The sequence below is a fragment of the Pediculus humanus genome, genomic scaffold (genome assembly GCF_000006295.1).
Source record: "Pediculus humanus corporis 1103172107775 genomic scaffold, whole genome shotgun sequence".
NCBI classification, from domain to species: Eukaryota; Metazoa; Arthropoda; class Insecta; order Psocodea; family Pediculidae; genus Pediculus; species Pediculus humanus.
Genome location: NW_002987371.1, coordinates 603,637 through 622,164, shown reverse-complemented (window position 1 = coordinate 622,164; position 18,528 = coordinate 603,637). Strand labels below are relative to the sequence as shown.

The window sequence follows — 18,528 nt, the reverse complement described above, 5'->3', positions numbered from 1 at the left end:
CATTTAAAAACGTTAAAAATTTATTGTTAGTTAATTGATACGACGCTAAGCTAAATATTAATACCATATTGTTTTTTTTTTTTATTAATAATAATAATGACGAGTTTTGAACATAACGTTTGAGAGAATCGAGTGGCAAGCAGATTGTTTTCCAAAAGGGTGGGGGGGAGATCCGATGTTGAAACTCCTCCTCCTCTTTCTCCTCATGTCCCCGCCCACTCCGCCATCACCACATGTTCAACTCCTCCCCCTCCCGCGTCGTCACCGTCATCACGATTGATCGAATCGGGTATCGTCGGAAAAATGCGAATTGCCTCGAAAAGGAGTCAAACAAAAAAAAAACCTGAAATTTATTCTGATGTTTGTTTATGCGTCTTCTGCTAATTTTTTGCCACGTCACGTCGCCGACATATAAATAATTAAAAAATTTACTAGCGTTTGTTTTATTGAGTGAGTGAGTGCGTGCGTGCGTGTCTCCCTATGCAAACACACACACATATACCTTTTTATTTTTTCCTTTGTCGTGCACTTTTTTTTTTACATAATTTATTTTTTCCTTTTTGCAAATTTTCGAATTTTACTTTTTTGTTTTTTTTTTTTATCTTTCCCGCTTTTCTTTAAATACACTTTAAACAAAAGATTTGTTTGAATTTTAATTTTTTCGTTTGTTTGTTCGTTTGTTTCTTTCATTTGTTCATTTTTCGCAGTCGTAACAGAAAAAAAAGAAAAAAAAGTTTTTATTTTCCCGTTAAATATTAATACGCGCGCGTGTGTGTGATGGTTAATTATTATTATTTTCTCTCACGTTTATTTCCGGTTTTTCTTTCGGTGACGTCATAACCGTCGTATTGTTTTTTTTTGGAAATTATTCCTTTTTTTATTACTCGTGTGCAAATTTTTTTTTTTTTAATGTTTTTTCAGGGCGAATTTTAATTAAAAAAAAAAAAGGAAAAAAAAAACAAAAGCAGGGGGCGCTGTTTGCATGTTTAATAATAATAATGATGATTTTTTTTTGTTTTCTGTTTTAGGTTCGAACGTTGTTCGTTAGTGGATTACCAATGGATGCTAAACCAAGAGAACTTTATTTACTTTTTCGGGCTTATGAGGTAAGTTTTATTAAAAAAAAAAAAAAAGCGCGCGGAAATTAAAAAGAGAGAGAGGGAAAGAGGGAGAAAGAGAGAGAGAGGGGGAGGGAAAAGAAACAAAATTAAAAATTTATTTTTTTTTTATTTTTTTATTTTTTTTTTTTTACTCTCAGAATCTAATAACGATGCTTTATCGATAATGGTTTCGTGAATAATAATGATGATAATAATAATAATAATAATAGTTTTTTATTTTACATAAATTTTACATTTAAAAAAAAAAAAAAGAGAGAGAAAAAATTGACGTTTATTATTATGTTTTTTTTTGATTTATTTTTTGCGTTTAGATGATAAACGTCTATTGGCACGACATAATTTTGTAAACGTTTTTTTTTTTTTTAACGATACTTTTTTCTTTTTCTCTCATTTTCATAAAATGTTTCTAATTTTTTTTTATTCTTTTTTTCTTCTTCTTCTTCCACGATACTTTTTTTACCCACTTGAAAAAAAAAAAATGATTTGAATTTTTTTTTTTCGTGTCGTTTCGGCCATGTTGATTTAAAAAATTTAATTGATGAATATATGTTTTTGCACCCCCCCCCTCTCTCTCTCTCTTTCTCTCTTTTTCGGTTTATGAAAAAGCCAAATGTATTTATATATATTTCCTAAGATTTCATAAACTGTAATAACTTTTCCGAATGTTCAATTGATTCAAACTTATCAATCGCAGTTTCGGTTTTTTTTTTTATTTAATCAATTTTTTTATTTTTTTCTTTCTCTCTCACTTTCTCTCTCTTTCTTTTTCTATTTTTGACTTAAAGCATAAAGAAGTTTTCAAAATCAGAAAGAAAAAAAAGAAGAAAGAAAAAAAAGAAAAAAAAAAAAAAAGAAAAAATGGAAAAATTTTGATTTGTAAAAGACATTCCAGGAAAAAAGAAACTCGCATAGTGAGTTTGAAAAAAAATAAAAAAATTGAAAAAAAGACGTGGCAGAAGAAAAGTGAAAAAAAGTAAAAAAAAAGACAAAATTTTTTTTTCTCTCTCTCTCTCTCTCTCTCTCTTGACTTTTTATTTTATTAAAAAAAAATTCTGAAATCTTTTTTTTGGATAGAAAAAAGAGAGAGAAAGAGAGTCACAGAGAGAGAGAGAGAGAGAGAGAGAGAGAGAGGGGGAGAGAGAGAGAGAGAGGGGGAGAGAGAGAGAGAGAGAGAGGGAGAGAGAGAGAGAATGTCGAATGTGAAAAAAATTTGAAAGCGAATCAATATACATTTAAGAGATTTTTTTTTTTTTTTTTTTTGAAAATTTCTATTTTCGCGAGTTCTTATTCCACGACGTGAAAAAAAAAAACAAGATGGCGACAATTTCACAATTAAATAAATGAAAAATGATTTCAGGGTTATGAAGGTTCATTGCTCAAAGTCACAAGTAAAAATGGTAAAACCGCATCGCCGGTAGGATTCGTTACGTTTAACACGAGAGCAGGAGCGGAAGCAGCAAAACAAGATTTACAGGTATGAATGAACACACCCACCACCCATCGCCACCGACCACCTACCACCGTCACCACCACATCATCATCATCATCATTACCATGTTGGCTGCTCCATCCTTATCGCCTTTATGATTTTTCCTAACGTTTCCCCCCTCGTCCCCACAAACCGGAAGTAGAAGGAATAAAAAAAAAAAAAGAAAATTTGTCGAATGAGTCAAACTTAATGTAATGAAATGGCCGTGAAAAATGACAGGAAAAGAGGGAAAATGCGATTCGATAGGATTCGATTAGAAAGACAAACACACACACACACGCATACAACACGCGCATACACACACAAACACAGAAACACACACACGAAGGAAAAAATATAGACCCTCACCTCTTCCTTTCCCCAACGGGAAAAATACAGTAGGAGAGGAGGGAGGGAGGGGGTGGAAAAAAAGGGGAGACAAAATCTCATGAGCAAACACGTGCACGTTTTTTTTGCCCACGAGTGAGCACAGTTTTAAACACGCATAATAATAATAATAATGATGATGACGACACAAAAGTTTGACTCTTTTTTTTTTTTTTTCCTTTCTTTCGGGGTGATTTTCTTCCGTTTTAATCCTTTTTTCCGCACTGTTACCACTTTAATTTTTCCACCGGTACAACCCCCACCACCACCACCAGACGGTCAACTCTTTATATAATAAACCTTTTCCCTCTCCACTCTCCTGCCACCACCACCACCGGAAGTAATATAAATAATATGCTGCCATATATATATATATATAGTAATCCTGTTTATAATTGGTCCCGCAGCAGGGTGTACGCTTTGACCCCGACTTGCCGCAGACGATCCGCCTGGAGTTTGCCAAAAGTAACACGAAAGTTAGCAAGCCCAAGCAACCTGCAGCTGCGAGCGCCACCGCCCACCCGACACTCGTGCACTCCCTCACTGGCCGTAAGTATTTATACATATATATATATATATACATATATAATCACTTTGATACACTTTTTTTTTCTTCTTCTAATTTTCCGAGCGTGTGTGCGCGTGCGCGTGTGTTTGAACGTGTCATTAGAAAGTGGTTTTTTGAAATTGTAAAATCCTTTTGAAAATTTCTCGATTGTTTCCAATTCGTGCAGTGCACATTTGAGCACCACTTTTTGGACACACCGTAGAATAATATTGTCATCAAAAAAATATTGTTAAGACAAATACAAAAGATGAACTAATTAAGGAATAGACAGACAAACAAACAAACAAACAAACGAACAAACAGAAACTTTTGTAAGTTGTTGACTTTTTCGAAAAAATCGATTTTTTTTTTCTTTAGGGAGTTTAAAATTTTTTTTTTTTTTCCCCGAAATCGATTCTGTTTTTGCTCCACCGCCCCGCCCCCCGCTCCGGGTTTTCCCTATTTTCCAGTAAAAGGTTTTCTTTCAAGGTCGGAAAACTATTTTTTAAAAATTTAATTTTTCAAAAAGTAAAAAAAAAAAAAATTATTTTATGTTTTTCAAAAAAAAATTTCTTTAAATAATAAATAAACGTATGAGAACGTATTTTTTTTTTTGTTAAAAAATTAATTTTCCGATGGTTTTCATACGTCGAGTTAAGACAACTTATAAATTTTCCCGTACCGGAAAAAAAAATAAAATTTAAGCGTTCGAACCCTGCCTGAGTCGGTTTGCGCCGCTGCTGCCGCTGACGCTGTTGCCACCGTCAGAAAATGAAGGATGATGATGATAATAATGATAACGATAATAATGATACTACGGAAAAAGAGAAAAAAAATGAAAGGATGTTTTAATCATGCGGACTCTGTGGGATGCCAAACGCACAAAAAATTTTCTCATTTGTATTGCGGTAGGAATAATAAAATATTTTAAGGCGGTTTTAATAAAAATTTTTTTGGGGGGTTTTTTTCTCCCCAGCAGACGACTGTTAGGTCGCCTGTTAGCCTGGAATAAATACGGGAAAGTAAACAAAGACCGTAAAATTAATTAATAATCGATTTAAATTTAATTGTGTTATTATTTACGGTCCTGTCCTGTGTTTTTTTTTTTTTTTTGGAAAAGATGGGGAGGGGGGGTGAGAGAGGTTAGAAAGTTTCGGTGCTAAACCTAAACGATTCGAAACGATTCGAATTTTCAAAATGGCGGCGTGGTAAAATATAAAAAATTTAATTGGCTTCCGGAAGTGTGAGAGAAACAAATACGAAATTCTTTTACGTGTTTTTCATTCGTGGTTTTTTTGCAATAATGATGATGATAACTTATTTTCTTCTTATCAGGAAAACTCTTTCTCGGACTTTTCCAATCGAAACGCGAGAAACGGGGGGGGGGAAATTTTTTTAATATTTTTTTTTTTTTTTATATCCACTCGAAAAAGATGTGACGAAATTATTATTATTATTATTTTTATTATACAATAAATATCTATCTGCTGACACGACGGAAATTTGATGAGAATCAAAACACGAAAACCTTTTAAACAGAGGAAGACGGGAAAAAAGGTGGGGTGAGGCGAGGGGAGAGGAGAGGAGGCGAGAGAAGGGAGAGACAGGAAGTAAAAATTAAAAAAAAAAAAATTGTTCAATTGTTTCCGGTTTGACATTTTCAAAAAAAAAAAAATGAACCGATTTTGATTTGCATATGTTTGTTTGGATGTTGTGCTCGTTTGTTCGTTTGTTTGTTTGTTTTTAATTTTTGTTTTTTTTAATAAAAAAATTAATAAAAAGTAAATAAATCAAAAAATGAACAAAAACCCTCCTCCCCCTCTCTCTTTCTCTTTCACTTTCTCTATTTCTCTCCCTCTTTCTATCTGTCTCTCTCTCTTTCTCTCGCTCTTTCACTCTATCTCGCCCTCTTTTTCTTATTTTTTTTTGTTTTTCATCCGTGTAATTTGTTTAAATAATGTCGGACAATAGAAATTTAAAGTAAGGCATTGACGGGGAAGGGAGGAAGGGGGGGAAAGAGACGGTTTGACGAGTGCGTGCGTGCGTGTGCTTGTGCGTGTGCATGTGTCCGTATTATTAATTAACGATTTTTGACGTTTGTTGTTTCAGATTTGTCGGCACCGTTTTTTCCAGGAGCAGCTGAACTTTGGCATCATCCGGCGCTGGCATATTCGGCAGAGCTGCCAGGTGCTGCGCTTCAACATGCCGCCTTAGTACATCCAGCTCTGCACCCACAGGTGCCAGTACGTTCCTATCTTTGACTAGCTGCGGATAAAGCCCAGGATACACATGTTAGTCAAGAGAAAACCCGTTCGTTCGTTCGTTCGTTCGTTCACTCGTTCTTTCTTTCGTTTGTTCTCTAGTTTGTTTGCCTAATGCTGCATTTTACGTTCGTTTATTTGCAATTTCCCCCCCCCCCACGTCTCCCCACTGCTCTTTTTTATCGGATGCGTTCGTTTATTCTAGTACCACTTTTTTTTTTTACACAAATCGTGCACGCAAAAATTGCTAAAACTTAAACAAATTTTTTTTTTAACCGCACAAATTTTCTCACAAAATTCATGACAACAACAACCGGTTGTGTTGTATTTGTTTTCCTTTTTTTTTTGTTATAATTTGTTCCTGTTGTTGGTTGTTGCATACAACGTGCACGAATGTTAATCATCATCATCATTATCACGACACTCGTGGAAAAAAATAAAAAAATCACTTAATAATAATAATAATAATTTTGCATGCGTTTTTTTTTTTTTTTTTTAAACAAACACGGAAAAAAATTATATAAAAGTTGTTGTTGTTTGTTGTTTGTTGAAAGTAATTAAGGTTTTCCAACGGATCAATTAAAAAACTTTTTTTTTTCATTTTTTTTTTTTTTTAATTTCAATCAAAAAACTTTTCATTTTGTTTTTTATGCGGGAAGGGGGTAACAGCCCCTCCCCCCCTCGTCGCCGACAAACAAAAAAAAATTAATTTTTTACTTTTCTTCGTGAAAATCATCATCATCATTATTATTATTATTATTATTTTTTCTTTCTTTCATTTTTTCATCCATCACGATTGCCCAGAGCAGAATACAAAAAAAAAAAAAAAAAGTTTTTTTTTTTTTTTTTAAGGTAAAAATCGATTTCGACGTAGACAATTTTTTTTAGTTAGGAAATTTTGACACTTTTTTTTTTCCTTTCGTCTTCTGCCACGAATGTGTAATTTTTCTTTTTTCATAAATAAAATCTTTTTACACGTGCGTCGATAAACTTTTTCATTTTATTTTATAATCAAAAAAATGAAAAAACGAAAAAAGGGTTGATTTTCTCTTACGGTCATAGAATAAATAAACAAGAAATTTTTTTGGTTGTTGTTTGTTTTCTACTGCTTGCGGAATGTAACGAATCTCATAATTATCATCATTATCATTAAATCACGCGCCAGATTCAATCACGGCTTTCGTTCGTCATTTTTTTTTGAATTAATATATTTTAATTATAAAATGGCGTCACGTGTTTTTTTAAAGATGGGTAGACGTGGCGTGACGTGACGTCATTTTTTACGTTAATGTACTAAAACACGTTTTAATTGTTTTTTTTTTTTTTTGTTTTGGTTTCCAGCCATCACTTTCGATTCCTCATCCGACAGCGTTGACTTCTATACATGCGTCGCTGCCTCATTTTTTGCCGTCGCCCGGCCTTGCATCACCAGTTGGTTCATCGGCCTCGCAGCCTGCAAATCCGCCTTGCTCTACTCTATTTGTTGCTAATTTGGGTCAATTCGTTTCCGAACACGAACTCAAAGAAATATTTAGCAGGTGAATATCATAACAATAACTTTGACCCAAAACTTTGGTTTGTTTTGTTCGCGACACAGGCACGAAGGTGCGACACACGCACACGCACACGCACACATACACACACATACGGCCCTGTCTGTGTATGACAGTCACAATATTGTAGTAGTTTTGTTGTGTCCGCGACGACTTTCTGTGAAATATGGTGGCGGTGGTGAAGATGCGATAAGGGAAAGAGAGAAAGTTATGACGTCACGAAATATTTCACAGAAAGCACTCGTCGATTGTGTTTGTCGTATGTAAGATACACAAACACACACAAACAAACACGCAAACACGAACACACACACACACATTTTTTCACATTTCCGAACGTAATTTTTTTTGTTGTCTTTGTCTCACATCCACGGCCAGGTTTGCCACTTTTGATTGAGTTTAGCATTAGTACTAACATGAGAAAAAAATATTATTTCTTTCCGGTGCTTTTTTTTTGTTTTTGTTTACGATGCTTCCACCATCTCTTAGCTCGCGTTTTTTTATTTAATAAACTAACAAACGCTCACTAATGACACGACCCTAGCACTCGACCACTAACAAAAACGCACTAACCCTTTTAGCCTACCAGGCTTCAGTCGGCTTCGCATGCACGCCAAGGGTCAAGGAGGGGGATCACCGGTGGCGTTTGTCGAATTTCAAGATGTCAGGTGTGCGGGTCATGCCAAGGCAGCTTTGCACGGAACTTTTCTCCTATCCTCCGATCGTGGAGCGATTCGAGTCGAATATGCAAAAGCTAAAATGGCCGAGGTGAAGTATTTTTCTCTTCTTTTTTCGAAACAAACGTCATCCGTCCATCTTTAACAACATCCTTCTCCTCCTCCTCCTTCTTTATTTCCTATTAAAAAAAAAAAATTTTGATTTCAGTCGATGATGATGATCACACGAATCCAAAAGGTAACAAAGGTAAAAAAAGAAAAAAAAATTTTTTTTTGTTATTGTCATTCATAAATCTGGTGCCACGTTTCTTGAAAATTAATAAATTAATAAATTAAATTTTAATTTTTTTTTTGTTTTTATGTCGCCAGCAGAGCCACAAAGGAGAAGAAAACGGACAATCTTAATTCATTCCTACAACTCAGGACTTGACTACAAGGGAAGAATGTTTATTATGATGATAATGATAACGATGATAAGGGTGATAAGAATGATAAGGATGCTGTATCAACATGTTGCTGACCGATTCCAACTTTTTATTTCGTAAAAAACAGTACATATGGATCACCTTTGGACAAATCAAACCAAACCTCATTTCCTTTCCTTTTTCGGTCCTTTTACCCCCTCCCCCTCTCTCTATCTCCTCCCCTTAACTCTCCCTCTCTCTCTCTTCCTTTCTCTTCAAATGTCGTTGAAAAATAATGGAAGGTTTTAAATTTTCATCGATGCGTATGCGTGCGTGTGTTCGTGCGTGGGATTTTAAATTTATTATTATTATTATTATTTACTTAGTTAATTATTATTGATATAAAGTCAATTACGAAATTTTTATTTTATTTCAACTAGTAGGAAACCGGAAACCGGAAATTAACGTTAGTCAACACAACATTTTGTCAAAAAAAAAAAAAAAAGGAAAATAATTTTCCAATGAATCAAGTCTAGGTTTTTTTTTTTTAGGCTGATGAAAAATAATAATAATAATGATGATGATGATGATAAAAATATTATTGATGTTGCGTTTTTCGCGTCGAATTTTTTACGCGCGTCAAATTCGATTTTTGTGTTAGTTGTTGTTACCGCGATTTAAAGAAAAGATGTAAACAGGTATTAGGTTTTCTGCTCGTGACGTCAATGACGACGACGACGACGACGATGACGTCGCAAAACCAAAGAAAAAAAAAAAATTAAATGTCGAAACCAAAGGTGCCTCCTCATTCCTCCTCTTCCTCATAAGAGAAATTATTTTAATTTCTTTTTCCCTCTCCTCTTTCCCCTCCCCTTCCCACCTTTCCCCCTTTTCCTCTTCCTATTCTCTTCCCCTTACATCTTATAAGAAATCGTTTTTTATTATTTAGCTTATATTAAGTAGTGTGCAAAAAAAACACGCATTATTCATATATACATATATATTTATTATAACCGTTATCATCGTCATTGTCGACGTCATAATTGACGTCATCATAATGAAAATAAAGCGAGATAAGAGGAGAATAGGGAGAGAGGAGAGGGGGGGGGCAAAAAAATTTTTTTTTGTAAAAAAAAATCAAACGTTTAGTACAACACACACACATACTTCGAGAAAGCAATAAACAAAATAATCATATTCAATGATAATGATGATGTAATGAATTTTTTTTTTTTTTAAATCGATCGCATCGATTATCGATCGATCAATCGATAATCGATCGATGTGACGTGTTTCTCAATCGTTCATTGAAAGATAATTATTGATAATCTATATATTTGTAAAAAAAAAAATATCGCAAACATATCATTTTACTCCATCTCGTCACGATAATTATTCATTCGTTTATTTATTTATTTATTTATGTATCTATGTATTTATGTATGTATGTATGTATTTATTTATTAACTTATGTACCTCATAAAAATATAATAAAATACAATAAACGAATGAATAAATAAATAAATAAAATTTTAACGTGCGCACGCTTATGTTTAATGCCTTTTTTTTTTATTTTTATTAAAGTCACGTGGACGATTATTATTATTATTATTATTATTATTATCATCATCATCATCATCATCATCATCATCGTAGTAATTTTTTAACATAACTTTATGGAAATCTTTATTTAATAATATTATTATTATTAGTTAATTAATTTTTAATCCGTCCCGATTATTTATTTATTTATTGGAGTCGTTCATTTTATTATTATTATTATTATCATTGTTATTATCATTATTATCATTGTCGTCGATGATAATAATAATAATTTTTTTTTTTACAATGATGTAATTATTTTGTACGACGATGACGAGTCGTACGATGAATAGCAATAATAATAATAATAATAGTAATCTAATCAGTCAAAGAATGATTTTTAATCATCATTAACATTATCATTATTATTATTATTTTACTGGAAAATTCGTAAATTTCGATCATTCAATCAATCAATCGATCGATCGATCGATGAAGACTTTGATGAAAAAATTTTTTTCTCATTACGGGAACGATCATCGCACGACCGCCATATTTGATTCGATCGATTTATTTATTTATTAACGGTAATAATAATAATAATAAATTTTCGGAAGCCATTTTGTATCGACGACATATTTTTACTTATTTGTCAAATCCTTTCCTTCATCCCCATTCATTCACATCATCCTAATATCATCGGATTGTTTATCATCATCGAAGAATAGAAGCAGAACCAGCAGGAACAGAGCAGGAACAGGAGCTGGAGCTGGAGCTGGAGCATGAGCGACGGTGGCGCGCGACAGCGACGGCGGCAATAAAATAATTAAAAATTTTTCGTTTTTTTTTTTTTGTTTCTCGTCATAATTTTGTATGTGCCGGGCTTTTAATTTTAATTTATATATATATATATATATATATATATATATATATATATATATATATATATATATTCCTTATCATTATTATTATTATTATTATTGATAAAATTAATTAATTTATATATATATAATAATAAACATATATCCTCAGTATTTATTATTATTATTATTATTATATTTTTAGATTTATATTAATTGTATAAAATATATATATATATATATATATATATATATATATATATATATATATATATATATATATATATATATATATATATATATATATATATATATATAAGAAAATTGATAACGTTTGAAGTGATAAGAGAGAAAAAAAAATTCACTTTGAAAAAAAAAGTATATATATATATATATATATATATATATATAATAATAATAATAATAATAATTTGCTTATTGTGACGTCGATCGACTCTCTCTCTCTCTCTCTCTCTTTCTTTCTCTTTTTTTCTTTTCACGTACGTATATGGCGGCGTGAACGGAGAAGAGAGTCAATCAGTCGATCGTTTGTCAGAATGTGTAAATGCGTTCGTTTCCGTCCAAAGCACGCCACGGCGTGGCTCATAATCACATATCAAAAAAAAAAAAGCTTATGCCGTCGTGCTTTCGTTTTACTTTCTTTTTTCTTTTTTTTGTCCACGTTTTGAATAACGTGTGCGTGAGTGCGCGTACGCACGCACTCATAAATACCTATATATATATGTGTGATGATAGGTTTCTATCGAATATGATTATGCGTGCGTTCGTTCTAGAGACACACATATATATTTATATTATAGGGATGTGAAAATTTATTTATTTATTGATTGATTTTTTTTTTTTTTTGTTTATGTTTTATGTATATGGAGATAATATCGTTATTATTATTATTATTTAACTTGTTGGAAAGTCGGACATTTTGTTTTATAAACTGACCAAAACGTCTTGAATTTTATTAAACCGATATTTCCGCTTTACTTTCTCTCTCTCTCTCTCTTCATTTCGGGAATCCTTCTCCTTCTTCTATTCCTATTCTTCCTCCTTCTTCTTCTTCTATTCCATTTACTCCTCGTATTCCTCCTCCTACTCCTTTTTCTATTCCTTCTGCTCCTCCCTTTTCTTCTCCTCTTTCTTCTATTCCTTCCTTTTCTCCTTTTCCTTCTCCTCCTCCTTCTCGTCTTCTCTTTTCTCTTTTTTCCTTTTCTTCTCCTCCCTCTCCTTTTCCTCCTCCTTCTCCTTCTTCTACTCCTCCTCTTTCAAATATCGGTTTAAATTTTTTTTTTTTTTAAATTAATTTTTTCAACGTTACGTTGATTACTAACCACAAACGAAATGTTGTTTAATAAGCGTATAATAATAAAATAAAATTTTATTAAATAGTTTAATAAATAGATTATTAATAAATAAATAAATAATGTGTTAAATAAAATTTGTTGTATGTGGTAATAATAAATTAATAATTATATAAAAAAAAAACCCTCTTGCCTTCTTCTTCGTTTTTTTTTTTTTTTTCGTCTTTTCTGATTAGATATAATAAATATTATTGCGTCATTATTATTATTATTATTATTATTTCATTTCTATTTTTAAATTATTAATTAATTAATTAGTTAAATAATAACAATTAAGTGGTTATTGACGATGATGATGATGATGATGATGATAATTATCACGTGAAAAACCACACAAAAAAATTAAAAAAACTCGAAACATATCATGAACAGTGCCCTCCGCCTCTCCCCTCTCCCCCCTCCACCCCCCCACAATTTTCGATCCGTCTCTCCGATATTCAAAAAAACGAAATTTAATAATAATTAATAATAATAATAATGATTAATAGTTATTAATTAATAATTTTTTTTTAAATGAATGAAAATAAAAAATATATATATATATTATTTAAATAAATAAATAAAATAAATAAATAATGGTAAATTTTAGTGATTTTTATTAAATATTTATATATATATACATACATACATAAGTAAATAAATTAATAATAATAATAATAATGATAATTATCAAAAAATGTTATTAAATAAAATTATGTAAAATGTAAAAAAAAAAAAAAAAAAAATTATTATGTATACCCGTTTTACTTATTTACTTATTTTTTTTTTAGCTTAATACTCCACCCTCCACCCCTCCCCTCTTTCCCCCTCTTATCTCTACCTTATCACCGGTGACACCCCCTTTTCCCTTCCCTCCAGGCCCCCTTCCTCTCCTTCACTCTCCCTTTTTCTTTTTTTTATTATTTATTTATAAATATAATATAATTAATTATTTTTAGCATTTAAGTAATTATTGTTATTATTATCATTATCATTATCATTACTATTATCATTTTCATTATCATTACTATCATAATGATTGAGTATTTTAAATAAAATGAAATAAAAACAAACGCAAAAAAAAAAAAAAATCAATAAATAAGTCAAATTTTTTTTTTTCCGCGGATAAATTATTAGCATTAATAATAATAATAATTAATAAATAATAAATAATAAATAATAATAAGTAAATAAATAAATAAATAAATAATAATAATAATAAAACAAATTCAATTGTAGATTAATTCATAAACACACACACACACACATAAGAGTACATAAATACATTATATATTTTTATTATTATTATTATTATCAATATCATTATCATTATTATTATTATTTACTTATTAATTTTATGTAATTTAATATTTAAAAACAAAAAAAAAAAATTTCAACGTGTAAAATTAATAATAATAATAATAATAATAATAATAATAATTTGATTAATACTTTTTTTTCTTCGTAGTCAGTAAATCAACCTTATTGATAATAAATAATCCTTCGTATTTCTATTCATTTATTTATTATCATTATCATCATCATCATCATCATCATTATTATTATTATCATTTAAAAAAATGTTTTACGAAAAGTAATAATAATGATGATAATGTTGGTTATTTTTCGTTTCTCGTGTCGCAAAAAATAATTTTTAAAGTTTGCTCATCGTTTTGGTTTCGTTACGTTTTCGAATCTATTATTATTATTATTATTATTATTGGCATTATCACATATACGGGGAGGTCGATGACCTACGCATGCAATCGTACTCGATACCAGATACCTCGAAGGATGAGTTTGAAATCGGTTTAAAACGAATATTTTTTTTTGGGGGGGAGGGGGGAAGGGAAGGGAAGGGAAACATTTTACGAATCGTCTTTCGTTTATTATCATTATCATCACCGTTATCAGGGGTACCAAAATAACAAAAAAAAAAAAAACCTCGGAGCGAAATGCGTCGAAATTAAAAATATTTTAAAAATGAATTCGCAGGTTTTTAGAAAGTTAAAAATTTTTTTTTTATTTTTATAAACAAAGACAATCGAATGACTTTCTACGGCGGTTCGGCGGTGGCGGTGGCGACGGCGATTCGTCGGCGGTTTATCGTCGATTTTCACTTTTATTAGGAGTTTATACAAAAAAAAAAAGTTCATAGTTCAAATCGTTTCGTTCCCCCCCCCCCCTTAAAATCCATATTTGATTTATCATCAACACATTTATGCAAAAAACTCGTTTGTTTGTTTGTTTGTTTGTTGTTGTTTTCGTTAGTAATTATAAAACCGGTTGCGTAAATGATGGAGATTTACGTTGTTAGATAATTTATAAAAATAATTTTTTCCTCTTTTGCTTCTCTCTCTCTCTTTCTCTCTCTGTCTATTTCTTTTTTTCTCTCTCTCTCTCTCTGTCTATTTCTTTTTCTCTGTCTCTCTGTCTCTCTCTCTCTCTCTCTATTCTTAAAATGAAAAATTTTTACTTTCGATTTAAATGACGTAATTTTACCGTTATAATCGTTACGTATAACATTATTATTATTATCATTCCTATCGCCGATTTGTTCGCCGTTAATATATAAAAACCCGCGCGTGTGTGCGTGTGCGTGTTGAAGAAGCGCCACAATCGCCGCTTGCCGCCTTTCACATTTTTTTTATTATTATTATTATTACGACGCATTCGCAATCAGTTAGAAATCGACCGCCATGTCGTTCGCCGGTGGTAAAAATGAAAATATAAAAACGGAAATGATGACATCATCACCTTATGAATGGTTAAAATATTGTGTTGATTTATTAGAAAATTTTAATGTTCTAGAACCTTCTATGGAAAAATCACAAAGGGTTGTGAATTTTTCACATCCGGATAATTTAAAGGCAAGAAAGGATTTAATTTAAATTTTTTTTTTCTTTGTTTGTTTGTCGTTCGTTTGTTGTTCATGTTTAATTTGTTTGTTTTTGTTTTTTTACATTTAGAAAAAAATAGATTTTACGTTAAATGAAAAATGTGAAAGTGATGATAAAATATTGAAATTATGCGAAGACGTTATAAAAAACAGCGTTTTAACAAATCATCCACATTTTCATAATCAACTTTACGGCGGTACCGATCCATATGGATTAGTTGGAGGTTTTATTACCGAAGCGTTAAACACAAATCAGTGAGTATATAAATATTTTAATGTGAGACAGAGAGAGAGAGAGAGAGAGAGATAGAAAGAGAGGAAGGGGGAGAAAAAGAATTTGAAACAGAAAGAGATATGCAGAGAGATGTAGAGAGAGGCAGAAAGAGATATAGAAAGAGAAAGAGAGGGGAGAAAGAGAAAGAAGGAAAGAAAGAGAGACAGAGAGAGAGAGAGAGAAGCATAGAGAGAAAGAGAAAGGAAGAGGGAGAAAAAGGATTTGAAACAATAAGAGGTATAGAAAGAGGTGTAGAGAGAGAAAGAGAAGAAAGAGGATTTTAAACAGAAAGATATATATATAAACGTAGAGAGAGAGAGAGAGAGAGTGAGAGACAAAAAGAGAGAGGAAGAGGGGGAAAGAAACAGAGAGAAAGAAAGAGAGAGAGGAAAAGAAAGGATGAGGGAGAAAAAGGATTTGAAACAGAGAGAGAGAGAGAGAAAGAGATAGAGGAGGAAGGAGAAAGAGAGAGAAAGAGAAATAGAGACATAGAGAGAGAGAGAGAGAGAGAAAAAGGAAAAAAATTTTTTTTTATTTAAATCAATTTAAAACCTGTTGAACGCCGACTTTTTTTTACTCCATTTACTACCCCACCGCCGCCGATTTCAAAAATCAATTTCGCTCGCTTAAACGTGTCGTGTCGGGAGAATAAAAAAAAAAAAACACGAAAGGCAACACGTACCCTATCGAATTTTAAAAAAAGGGTGGGAAGTAGGGAGGGGGGAAGGTAGGCGGGAAAAAATCAAACAAAAGAAAAAAAAACTCATGAAAAACCCATGTTTTTAAGGTACACGTTCGAAGTAGCACCTTGTTTCACATTATGCGAACGTAATGTTATTGAAAAAATATTGAATAAAATTGGTTACGTGGAAGGAGATGGAATCGGAGTTCCCGGTAAGTTTAAAAGAAACAAAAGAAAAAAAACATAAAAACATAAAAACATAATCCGAGGTTGTTTGGATGCATGTTTCAGGGTAACATTCGAAATCGCACCCGTATTCACATTAATCGAATCCGAATTATATAGAAAATTATCATCATTAATAGGAATCATTAACGGTGATGGAATTTTTTCACCAGGTGATTAACAAACTAACAAACATACATACATACGCATATCATTAACAATTAACCAACGAAAAACAATTTCAATGTATTAATCGTTTGTTTGTTTGTTTGTTTTCCAACAGGAGGAAGTTTAAACAACATGTACGCAATGGTTTTAGCAAGATATAAATTAAATCCGGATATAAAAAAAAAGGGGGTCTATTGTATGAATAAATTGGTTGCGTTCACATCAGAAGACGTGAGTTGATTTCCGTTAATGCTAACACCGCGTAAAATAATAATAATAATAATAATTTTTGTTTTTTTCCCCTCCCCCTTCCCCCCCCCTTCCCACACAAGTCTCATTATTCCATAATGAAAGGAGTTAATTGGATCGGTATCGGTATCGATAACGTTATTAAAATAAAAACGGATGATTTTGGTAAAATGATACCGGATCATTTGGAAAAAATGATAATTAAAACAAAAGAAGAAGGACGGGTGCCATTTTTTGTTAACGTCACCGCAGGTACGACGGTTTTGGGTGCTTTCGATCCTATTGAAATAATTAACGATATTTGTAGTAAATATAACCTGTGGATGCACGTGGACGTGAGTTTTTTGTTTTTTAACGTCGTGGTTACAGCCACGACTCGAAACGAACGAGCGCCTAAGGGTAAACCTTAACGTTAAATATGTTAATTTTTTTTTTTAATTTCAGGCTTGCTGGGGAGGAAGTTTATTATTTTCTAAAAAATATTCAAAAGTATTAAAAGGATTAAACAAGTAAGCGTGAATTAAATAATGATAATAATCAGGTACGTAATAAGGAAATGATAATTTTTAAAAAAAATATTTGTTACAGAGCTGATTCTGTATCATGGAATCCACACAAAATGCTGGGTGCTCCTTTACAATGTTCAATTTTTTTAACGAAACATAAGGTAAGTGAAGGAGGAGAAAGGGAAGGAAAAGGGGCATCATAATCTTTAAATAATATTTTTATTTTATCCCACAGGAAATACTACACGAGTGTAATTCAGCATCAGCAACATATTTATTCCAACAGGATAAATTTTACGATGTCAGTTACGATACGGGTGATAAGAGTGTACAATGCGGTAGAAAAGTTGATTGTTTTAAATTATGGCTTATGTGGAAAGCGAGAGGAGATACTGGATTTGAAAAATTAGTCGATCAAGCCATGGAATGTTCCAGGTTGGGAATTGTGACACAGCAAAATAATTTCCCACTCCCCCCCCTTTTATCTGTATGTTGTTTTTTGTTCTCTTTGCAGATATTTTAAAGATAAAATAACAAACAGACCTGGTTTTCAACTTGTCTTACCTGAATTCGAATGCACAAATGTTTGTTTCTGGTACATTCCAGTAAGATTAAGAAATATGGAACAAACTGATGAATGGTGGAACGAATTGGAAAAGGTATTAAGAATCCTTTCCCCTCTCTTCACTCTCTTTTTCTCTCTGGAAAGAAATTAAATTTTGTTATTATTATTCTCAGGTTGCACCTAAAATAAAAGAACAACTCACATATGCTGGATCATTAATGATAGGTTATCAACCTTTAAATCATAAAAATTTTAAAAATTTTTTTAGAATGGTTATAACATGTCATCCTATAAGAACTTATCAACACATGGATTATGTTATCGAACAAATCGAATTATGGGGTGAAAAAATTTAAATTTTTATGTATGTCATTTTATTATTATATTCTTATCGATAATAATATTTTTTAAATTGTTTATCAATTTCTATTTATTTGTCAAGATTATCCACCCCCTCCCCCAATCTCAATTACATAAACGTTAAAAATTATTTTTATCATATTTGTCAGTATCAATCGAGAAGTTTAAGGATCAACAACAACAAAAAAAAGAAATTTCAATCGAATAATTTGAAAATAATTTTTTAATTGAAAAAAAAAAAAAAAAAGAAATTATTATTAATTAACAATAAAAAAATAATAATAATAATAAATTTTATTAATTGTTTAAAGCCTGGCACGATAATTACAAACATTTAAAAACAAAAATTTTCAGGTTATTTTTTACTCGACTAAACTAAAATTAATAATATTCAAATGTGTTTTATTAAAAATTGTTATTTTAATTAT

The 18,528-nt window shown here is 31.3% G+C and overlaps 2 protein-coding genes across 2 annotated transcripts; both read left to right on the top strand.

The window, feature by feature from the left end:
- Positions 1-303: 303 nt before the first annotated feature.
- Phum_PHUM361030 (uncharacterized protein) lies at positions 304-8,419 on the top strand (the record flags this gene model as incomplete). The annotated part of the gene is made up of 9 exons (XM_002427996.1): positions 304-360; positions 1,029-1,106; positions 2,479-2,595; positions 3,387-3,525; positions 5,633-5,766; positions 7,126-7,322; positions 7,454-7,600; positions 7,919-8,105; positions 8,384-8,419. 9 exons carry the CDS (start codon positions 304-306, stop codon positions 8,417-8,419), a joined length of 1,092 nt encoding a protein of 363 aa, XP_002428041.1.
- A 6,452-nt stretch (positions 8,420-14,871) lies between these two features.
- Positions 14,872-18,096, top strand: Phum_PHUM361020 (Cysteine sulfinic acid decarboxylase, putative; the record flags this gene model as incomplete). Its single annotated transcript, XM_002427995.1, has 10 exons — positions 14,872-15,012; positions 15,142-15,326; positions 16,319-16,425; positions 16,536-16,651; positions 16,753-17,004; positions 17,114-17,178; positions 17,258-17,336; positions 17,411-17,610; positions 17,690-17,834; positions 17,914-18,096. The coding sequence occupies 10 exons, from the start codon at positions 14,872-14,874 to the stop codon at positions 18,094-18,096; spliced, it is 1,473 nt and encodes a 490-aa protein (XP_002428040.1).
- Between the last annotated feature and the right edge of the window lie 432 nt (positions 18,097-18,528).